Consider the following 10,496-nt stretch of genomic DNA (forward strand, 5'->3'; position numbering starts at 1 on the left):
TTCTACACTAACTTACTCCCTGGGCGAGTAACCCCACCAGCGCCCCCCCCCCGCACACATACAAAATTTGACAACATCCTGTTGTGTTCCCTATCTTCTATTTAGCCATTTTACACAAAAAATGCATGACTTTTCTAGACTCGTATTACAGGGGGGTCAAACTCAGTCACACAGGGGGTCTAAGTTAAAAACACGCTTAAGGTTTTGGGCAGAAGAAGATAAACATTTACTGAACACACTAAAGCTTAACTTTTAAACTGAACTTTTTGAACATAAATATGAATAAAAACAGGAACACAAGTTAAACCCTAAATAACTTGTAATATCTTTCTCTCCATAGAAATATATTCTGTCAAAATTATACAAATATGAACATGCTGCAGAACAAAACAAAGAAAGCCTGGAAATATTAATAAGAAATTACAAATCAAATAATTCCATTTTTTTGCTCTTTTATCATTTTTTAGGGCATTTTTTTTTTTTAGAGCTGGACTTCTGCTTCATTTTTAGCAATAATTTCTTAATGTGTGACGTCCTGTGTGAGTCTTTGTGAAACATATCAGAGGGATTAGATCTAAAAAAAACTTATTGTGATTAATATGTTTAGGTCTTATAAAACATTAAAGACTAAATCATAGAACTCGTCAGTGGGATTACTCCAAAAATATTTGGCATTTCCCTAAATTTGTGCAACACCAACAGTAGAAATCCTCCAAAAAAACTCAACCCATAAAAAATGGTCTGCGCCCACCACCCCTCCCCTTCCCTCTGACACAAGCGGCTCCGTCTCCATGACGACAGGCGCAGCTGCGGCCCAGAGTTGATTGTTAGATAGAAAAAGACTCCCAATCACCTGTTAGTGTGATTCAGCCAGCCACCGGCGAGTTGCGCCCCCCTCTCGAGTTTTTTGACTTATGTTCCAAAGACTACCGCAAAGAGGTGTGGCCGCAAGCGTCTTGCAGCAGAGGGCGGTGGTCACGTGCGCGTCGGGTCTGCTGTGTCGGAGCAAGGAATTGTGGGAAATAATCCCCATTGCCTGCTTTCGTCGAAATTGGGTTGAGCACGGGTGTTTGTTCTGCCTAATTCCTTTTCATGTGCCTGTTTTACGTTGTTTCACTCTGAGTTATTTCATCTTTTTTTTTTTTGCACCATAAGTGTGAAGAGGAAATAGGATGAAAACATTCTCAAGAGTCTAATTTGTCAACATAAAAGCGTAAAGTGTTCGGCAGCTGAAGCAATTTCAAATTAAAAACTCCAAGCTTCCTCTTTGAATATAGTAGCACAATATGTGCAACGCAATAGGCACGGCAAATGCCGCCCTGGGCGACCGCCTACATCGCCCATATCAAAAACTGCCACTGAATAACTTAAACCAAAATCCACTGCTGAGCAGGCTAGAAACACTCGAAAACTTGAAACACTAGAAGGACACTGAAACATGGACCTTCAAAACAACACGAAACAGGGGAACAGCTTATTAAGGACTACCACAGGAGGAAGGGAAAGACAGGACTTAAATAAGAACAGACAAATGAGACACTGGTGGTAACAATCAGGTTAGATGGGGACCAAAAGCAAAACTTGAAACAACAAAACAGGAAACCTTTCAAAATAAAACAGGAAACTGAACTCAAAACATGACAGACACAAAAGAAAACCAGAATACAAAAGCAAAGAAACTAAAACCGTATCAGCAGGAGCAAAGCGAGCGCGCATGATCGCCACTCAGTTAAGTCTGCAACCGTGCAGGTGTAAAATGTGGGGTCACTCGGTTAGAATTGCGCTTGCACAGTTCTAAGGTTCCCTCACTCATTTCCTGAATACACTTGCTCAGGTGTCTTTGCGCTCGTTCGCTTAATGGCAGTCATGAAACGCCATACAGTCTTAATCAGGGAGGGTGAAACTGAAGAAATGTTTTACTGTTTCGATCTAAAAGACTAAGGAGGATAAAATGACCTCGTTTATCAAAGCCACTCAGGGAAAAAAGTACATTAATTGTATAAAACACACTATTTGCTTTAACAATTGAATTATTTGATTTTTTTTTCCAGAAGAATCTACCCAATCAGTTTAGGAGAAAAGAAGGAGTCATATTTTGACTGCAGCAGCAGTAAACTGCTGGAGGAGTTACTCCACCTGAGATTCTTGCTTCACAAAAAGGGGCTGGTGACACCATTTAACATGGCATTAGCTGAATTTCCCAGTTTGGGATCAATAAAGTGTCTTTATCGCATCATCTAGTCTTTCTTTAAATAGAGAAAAAAAAAATCTGTATTTTTATTCATAGTCGTTCAGTTGTTCAGTGTCAGAGATATGAAAGATGGAACATATTAGGAAAAACGAAACAATAAGTCTTTTTTAAGTGCAGTGTCCTTGTAGGAAGTCGTCATGGGTTCATCATTAGCCTCTTACAGCCTGTTGTCATTCTTTAGGGCAGTGTTTCCCAACCCTGGTCCTCAGGGCCCACTAACCTGCATGTTTTGCATGTTGTCCTATGCACACCTGATTCAAATGATCATCAGGCTCTGCAGAAAGGCAGGTGTGTTTGAGTAGGGTTGCATTGAAAGAATTCTGGACAGTGTTCCCAGAGGACCAGGGTTGGGAAACACTGTTTTAAGGTACACTTTGAAGCCACTAGATTGCATTGAATTGCAACCAATGTATTTAAACACTTTATGCCGTAGTATTACAAAAGTACAGTATTTAAACTAATCCGTTTACACTCTCCAACCCTTCTTCTAGAGTCAGAATAAACAAATCCCCGTTTTCATGGCGGCTTCCGTCAAACCTGACCAGGTGAAGAGCTCCCTGCCTACCCATCAACAGCCCTCAAAGGAAGCTGTTGAGCTGGACTTCCTGAAAAACGTAACTGCTTGGCCGTCAACTCCACCTCTACCACTAAACTTTTCTTGGAAAGACTCCAGTGATCCACGGCACAGCACCTTCACTGTTCTCCCAAAGAGAGCAGGGGGGCAGTGGCATGTTGGAGATGAGCTGGGGGTTTTAATAAAGATGTATAACTTCCACGGTAAGCCAAAGAAATCTGGAGGAGATTTCCTACTGGCCCGGCTGCACAGTCCCAGTCTTCTGGCAGGTGTGGCAGGAAAAGTGGTGGACCATCTCAACGGCAGCTACTCTGCTCTATTCCCTTTACTGTGGGAAGGAAATGTGCAAGTCCAGGTAATTCTAGCACAAGAAAGGTATCTATTCAGTCTGTTTGCACTTGTTCTTTCTGTACAAGATGTTTCTTCTGACTGCAGTTCTTGTTTACATAAAACATATGGAGAGTAGACTGAATGAACGAATATTGCAGTTCCTTATATCACCACTGGAGGCTGGTTTCAAAAGCCAGTTTTCAACAAAAATGGACTTGTTATTCATGACATTTGTGAGGAAAGTGGTTGACATCCATCCTTTTTCTAAACTTTTCAACTGTGATTGGAATCAGATTCTACATCTTCATCGTGCAGAATCCAGAAATGTATTTTCTTTTCACTTTTTTAGACTAATAACTGCTTTCCCTAATGGTTAAAACACAAAATAAATCAGGGTAACCAAAAGCCACTGGCAATGAAACGTTTTAAAATGGACTTATGTTTTATCAAAACAATGCCCAAAACTGTATTTTTTAAACCTTTATGGGATATTTGTAACAGCACTTCACATATAAAGTCATTCCACCTTAAGTGAGAGTTGATCTTGTGTTTTCCATCAGGTGGTCCTGGTTCACTCAAGCGAGGCGGTCACTGTGCTCCAGCAACTAAACCGTATGCAGCCTCACAGAATTTACTTCCAGAGTCTCTTCCGCTCAGGCTCTCTGACTGAAACCACCACCTGTAACGTTTACATTAATGCAAGTCAGCAGCAAGTGTGCAACTACACTGACCTGCACACAGGTGAGCAGTGGTTCTGCTACAAGCCAAAGAAACTGAGCTGTGATGCCCGGGTCACTCATGCCATGGGAGGATTTAAGAAAAACATTACACATCAGGAAGAGATGCTCTTTCAGAGGTGAGCTGGACATCTGCATCAGTGGCGATTTTTTTAAGACTGCAAGGGAAGCTCGGCTTCCCTCATAATGTCACAAAACTAATGGTCAAAGATGTACTATTGTATTCTATTCTATTAACATTTTATTGACTTTAAAGGCGTTAGAAAACGTTCATCTCAAAGACGAGTTCGTTCAGAATCAGTTACATATGGCAGGTCGGCTGACTTGATTTCCTTCTCATACATTCCCGCAGCGTCACAGTGCATTTCCCTATTGAAGCCCAGCGTCCTTTGACTTCAATGAGGTTGCTTTGAACGTTTTTTCTCAGCGCTTCGAAACTAGACAGTCATTGGATAAACGCTGCGATTAACTCCCGCCAACGGACGCTCAGCGTCTCTGGGGAGTGGGCTGGCCCAGACTTCCAGCTTCTGCGTGATGATTGGAGGGTCTGTGTCGCAAGACTGCATCTCCTTTTGAGGAATCACTTTTATAGGAATCACTGAAACTATTGCGCTCAGTCCCATCGTGGACCAGAGTGTCGGCCTCACGCTGCTGGTCATCGTGGCCACGCTGGTCTGCGCGCTGCTCTTTATGCTGTTCCGTGAGTCTCCCGGGAACAAACGGTAACACGACTCAGACAGAGCAGCTCATCTGCGGCTCCGGTTGATACAGATTCGGAAGCTAACGGCAGCTACTAGCTACTTATTCCTTTTTTGTTATTGTATTTCACTTTTTTGTATTGGATTGTTGTGATCAAGAAAGTTCTAGAAAAAAAACATAAATAAATAAAACATGGGGTAGTGTGCACAAGCCACCAGGGGGCGCTCCAACTATGCAGTTTGGAGTTGCAGCCTTTCTGTTCCTGTTGATGTCTGAGGACTAGAGGACAGTGACGTTGCACAGATTTACGCAGATCAATAAGCAAAAAATAGTCCTTCAGTTTTTAAGTTTATCATTTGTGTTTTGCCTGGTTCTTATATCTGTTGATCTTAGCATTGTTGTATGCTCTCTATTGATGAATGTTAGTTCTGTTTGTTTTTATGGTCTTGTCATTTTGGCCTTAAATCCGTCATAAATTATTCATTCATTCATTCCAAAAGATATGTTAATATATTTGTTTTTTGTGTAGCAATAAACATAATTGAACAAATATGAATAAATAAAAACAAGATTTAAAAGATTAAATAAAAATTGATTTTTATACGGAAAGCCCACATTTTTATTTATTTATTTAACCCTTATTTAACCAGGAAAGTCCCGTTGAGATTAAAAACCTCTTTTTCAAGGGAGTCCTGGCCAAGCGGCAGCAGCGACTAAAATACAGTTACATAATTACAAAGAGCAAAATAACAGGAAGTAACAAACCGATTATAAAAAACAAGTGCATGTTAAGGAGTCAGCCTCGAGACCTCTCAGTTTAACTTTAAAAGCATTCAAGGAAATCAACCCTGTCAACTTCCAGTCCTTCTGCAACATGTTCCATGCATAAGGTGCAGAGTGGAAAAAAACCTTTTTGCCCAGTTTGGTGCGAGCAAATGGAACAGAGAGCAACACATGATCACGTGAACGAAGAGAATAAGAATCAGCGCTCCTCTGTGACAGTAAGGAACAGATGTAAGTCGGCAATAGTCCAAGCAGTGCCTTATAAATGAGAGTGTACCAATGAATCCTCCTCCGTATGGCCCGGGCAGGCCAACCCACTCGAGAATACAACTCACAGTGATGTGTCATTGTTTTACAGTTAGTAATGAACCTCAGAGAAGAATGATAAACCGTGTCAATCATTCGAAGACATTCAGCTGAAGCATTCATGTAAAACAGGTCTCCATAATCCAACACATAGAGGAAAGTCGCAGCTACAAGTCGCTTCTTTACTTCAAACAAATAAATGATAAATAAATGCATATAAGGAAGAAAAATCATATAAGTCACACTTTAGGGAGAGAGATGCAACATTTCTGAACAACTTTGCCAAGTCTGCCATTCTGCTTCATTTGCACCAAACACGATAAAAACGTCAAATTGCATGACTTACGCTTGTCAAAAAATGTCTTTATAATCTCAACGCTTCAGATGCATGTAGGAGAAGCTACTGAACATTTTTAGCCTCATTGCTACATGGAATATTTGTCTAAATATCCCATATTTAATGTACAGAAGAGATGGATGATGTTGAGAGATCAGATTCATTTATTTTTTAAAGAGATCTACTAAAGCATTGGTAATCACGTCTCCATGTCTGGGTCATGAGACCCCTCCAGTATGGTTAGGCTCACCATCTACAGCAGGAGTTTCACCTGAATGATGTTGCTTTCAGCGCTGTGTCTCTGTGACCCAGAGGATCTAATGAAACTAATCTTGTTATTTCATCTTAATTTTTTATTTCTTTACATTTACAAAATGTCCAGATGTTACTTATGATGTAATTTAGACAGACCCAAATCTCTCAAATCTGGTTTTACATTTATGCATGTGACCTGAGAAATTTTCTCTGCTTTAATTCAGTGGCATCAATATGAAGGTCTCCATTCCTCCATCAACCCATCCCAACATTAGTGTGCACCCAAGAGAAGGTAAAACCTATCCGTCTCTCCATTAGGTTTTCTGGGTTCAGAGAACAGCAATCCAAGCTTTTTGTCTGACCTCCTTCAGCCCTTTGAATACAGAGATCCACTCTCTGTAGTGTGTCCTGAAACTGTTTTTACACAAACTGATCAACATTATGTGTATGTATGTATGCACCATCTGTTATTGACCATTTTATCTTATTTTAAGACCAAACCAGGGTGATCAGTGACATTGTGAGGACAGAACCTTCTGGTTATTACTATCATGGTGCCTGGAGACCACTAGATGGAACCAAAGTACACCAGTTCAATTCCTCCTCAGCAGTCAGTCAGTGTCTGAGAGGGAAGGGGCTCTACCTGTTTGGAGACTCCACCATCAGACAGTGGTTTGAATACTTCCTTGCATCATTTCCAGGTATCTGTCCATCAGGGTGGGGTTTTCTCAGAACTGATATATTTTGTTACAAACCTGTTTTTCTTCAAGGTCTCAAGAATTTTGACCTGCACAGCTCCAAACAAGGTGGACCTCTCCTGGCCTTGGACTACCCAAACAACATCTTGGTGACTTACCGCTGCCACGGTCCTCCTATCCGTTCTTATCCTATTCCTGTGACTCAGCTGCGTTATGTTGCCAATGAACTAGACCACATAGAAGGAGGCCCCAACACTGTTGTAGTCATTGGTGTCTGGGCGCACTTTGGCAGTTTTCCTGTTGATGTTTACATTAGGCGTATGCAGAACATCCGCAAGGCGGTGGTGCGGCTGCTGTCCAGAGCGCCACGTACGATGGTGGTCATCCGGACCGGGAACCCTAAAACTTTGTATGTTGATGGAATACTGAGCAACAGTGACTGGTATTCTATACAGCGTGATAAGCTGCTGCGGGCCGTCTTCAAGGGACTCGATGTTCATCTGGTGCATGCTTGGGACATGGTCCTGGCCCACCAGCTGCCACACAACCTTCACCCTCAACCACCCATCATCAAAAATATGATTGATGTTCTCCTGTCCTACATATGCCCTCCACCAACAGACCAGACCAGGGGAAATCACTAAAAAAAGCCCAGAATAGAAGAACTCGACTGTGATGTTGAGGAACTCTTACACTTAAGGACAGAAAACCTTCTACGGTGCAGTAGATCCAAGGCAGGGTTACAAATCCAACACAAAGCACTGCAATGATTTAAGACCTGAGGATGCAGCAACTTTTACATATTACACATTTGACAAAGTTGTCCATGAAGCTTTTTGAATAGCATAAGTTCTAGATTTTATTCAGAAGGGTTTTTATTTTTATTTTTATTTTATTATATGAGGCCCAGGCCATATTTTGTTTCTTGAATTATTTTTTCAAGTCAAAAGGAGATGTCGTTTGTCAACACTGCATCAAGACTTTTATCACTAAGTCTTTGAGTGCCACAACCATTGTGAGTTGTGAATCATGGGGTTTTACTTTACTCAGGTAATTTTCCAACTTAATGTATTTTGTTTTACAAAAGAAGAGAAAAACACACAAACCTCGAAGTCTGAACAAAACTTGAAGCAACTAAGAGCACAATGTCTACACTGTAGATCAGGGGTGGGTAAACTTTTGACTCCCGGGCCACATAGGGTTATAAAACTCGATAGAAGGATTTTTAGAGGGTTTCAGGTTGGGACACAGACTGCAGTAGGGGGGGATAAAATGTCACGTTCTATGCAGGTCTTAATCGTGTGGCCAGATTAAAAAAACATCTTGCGTTTCTGATGATGTTGAGTGGGCTGGACCAAACATGGAAGCGGGCCCGCGGGCCGTAGTGTGCCCACCCCTCCTGTAGAGGAAGTCTGGACCTTGCAAAGTAGTCTGATAACTTTTGAACTATTCCCATATATTTCTCAAATGTCTCACATTTGTCTGGGTTTTGTATTTCTTTTTCCTTAAAACTGTTTTTGAAACAACTTTTGTCTTGCAGCGGTGGGGCAGCGATGGGGCGGTTGACCCCTAATTGTAAGATTGCAGGTTCAAATCCTGCCTAGCATGCCCATGTTTCGAAGTGTCCTAGTGCAAGACACTGAACCCCACCTTGTCTCTGGTGGAGGGTTAGCGCCAGTGTTCAGCAGCGGAGCCGCCATCAGTATGTGAATGTTTGTGAGTAGCAGTTTGGTTTCATGCTAAGAAAGAGCGCCACAGATGCAATATTTACTTTGAGGATGTTGATAATGAAGTACAGAGGAGGTCAGAGAGAGCTACACTGTGGTTTTGAGATGCTTCAGACATGTCCAGAGGAGAGACAGTATATCGTTTTGTAGAATGATCCTGAGTCTAGACCTTTCAGGCAAGAAGAGGAAGGGCAAGGAGGTTTATGGAAGCAGTGAAGGAAGACATGAAGATAGCTGGGGTGTGAGGAGAGGATGCAGAAGACAGGGTTAGATGGAGAAGGCTGATTCGCTGCGGCGACTCCTAAAGATATAATCCGAAAGGAAAAGAAGTTTATGCCCTTTTTAAAACTCTGGTGTCTCCTGCAGTCTGAAGCCCTTTAACTGTTTCTATCCTTCTTTCAATCATATCTACTACAATAAATTGTTTATGTACATATTTTTTGTGGGTTCTTTCAATACTTTGAGATGCCACACTGTATGAAAAGTATGAAGTGAATAAAGAGGATTATATTTAAGCCCAAAATTCCGTTTAGCTTGTGCTTTTCCCTGTGATTTCTCTTTTCTAATCATCTGATTAATGAATTACTCCTAATCCTAATAAATAAGCTTTACTTCAATAAAGGACAGATGATTTACTGCAAAATGTTGTGAAACTACACAAAAAGCTTTTTTGATGTTGTCCTTGATGTTGGAAAACATGGTCTATAATATTTGATGTTCATGTGTAACAGTTATAGGTGTCAGTTCAGTAAGGAATCAGACTGTAGTACTTTTTATGTCATTTAAGATTGGATTGAAGTAGATATGCTTCAGAGGAGAAACAGCAGAAGGAAACAGGAACACTTACTGAACTTCATGCAGACGTACTCATAGGAATCCCTCATCTTCATCTTTGTAGCACATCAGAGAGAAGAAGACGTCCTGGCAAATGGTCTGCAGAACAGAAAGTTCTTCATCATCTCAGGAGAAGTTAAGAAATTTAAGGGAAACTGTGACTTTACAAGAGTTATCAGTAATTTGAAATAAAAAGATGATATAATGAGAGACCACGATCTGCCTGAAACTTGGCTCAGCTGTCGGGTAGGTGAGGTTGCACACCTCTAACTTCAGGTATGCTGTTTACCAGGACCCTGTTTGGCAAAGGTCTGCTGACCAAAACCAAAGAAAACAGTTTGATTCCTTTGCTGATTAATAATTTTGCATTTATTTTGCACTTCGCTTTGAGAGACGTTTTAGAAAGCTGTAATTAGTAATCAAAAAGCTCAATCATTGAAAAAACTTCAGTTAAGAATAGTTTACTTGAAAATTAAATGTTTACTTTTGAGACTATGACACTTAACAATAAACATTATTTACATCAGTTTGAAGCACACTCATCTGAACTAACTACTATGAGATTTTGCCAAATCCTGCATTTCATTGAAACACCTTGACTTGAAGCCCCAATCGCTGGTAAAGGAAGCCGGTACCTAAAGGGTGTGTCACACAGCCACTACGTACATTTTGTGCATATTGCATTGATGAAAATTTGTGTAAATTTTAAAATTTATGTAGAAAAAGTGAGAAAAGTTATTCCGGTTGCTTGCCAATGGATTAGGAGTATGCTGCGAGGAGCTCCAAGGTTCTTTTTAAAATATATTTTCATTTCAGCCCTCTACAAATGTCGCACACAACAAGGCACCTATGACAATGTTTGCCCCCTTAACAGTGCAACGGTAACTTCACCAAAAAATGTCCTCAAAGAACGCTAAATCGACTAGAAAAGAGGAGTCTAGCTTTACTCCAGAAGCCCTCACAGT

At 40.9% G+C, this 10,496-nt stretch overlaps 1 protein-coding gene across 1 annotated transcript; it reads left to right on the forward strand.

Moving 5' to 3' along the window:
* Positions 1–286: 286 nt before the first annotated feature.
* LOC101155075 (NXPE family member 3) lies at positions 287–9,220 on the forward strand. Its single transcript, XM_004082923.5, has 6 exons — positions 287–2,618; positions 2,743–3,180; positions 3,716–4,011; positions 6,497–6,564; positions 6,767–6,973; positions 7,043–9,220. The coding sequence occupies exons 2-6, from the start codon at positions 2,770–2,772 to the stop codon at positions 7,612–7,614; spliced, it is 1,554 nt and encodes a 517-aa protein (XP_004082971.1). The 5' UTR covers positions 287–2,618; positions 2,743–2,769; the 3' UTR covers positions 7,615–9,220.
* Positions 9,221–10,496: the final 1,276 nt, after the last annotated feature.

The sequence above is a fragment of the Oryzias latipes genome, chromosome 23 (assembly GCF_053564925.1).
Source record: "Oryzias latipes strain Hd-rR chromosome 23, Olatipes_Hd-rR_3.1".
Classification (NCBI taxonomy): domain Eukaryota; kingdom Metazoa; phylum Chordata; class Actinopteri; order Beloniformes; family Adrianichthyidae; genus Oryzias; species Oryzias latipes.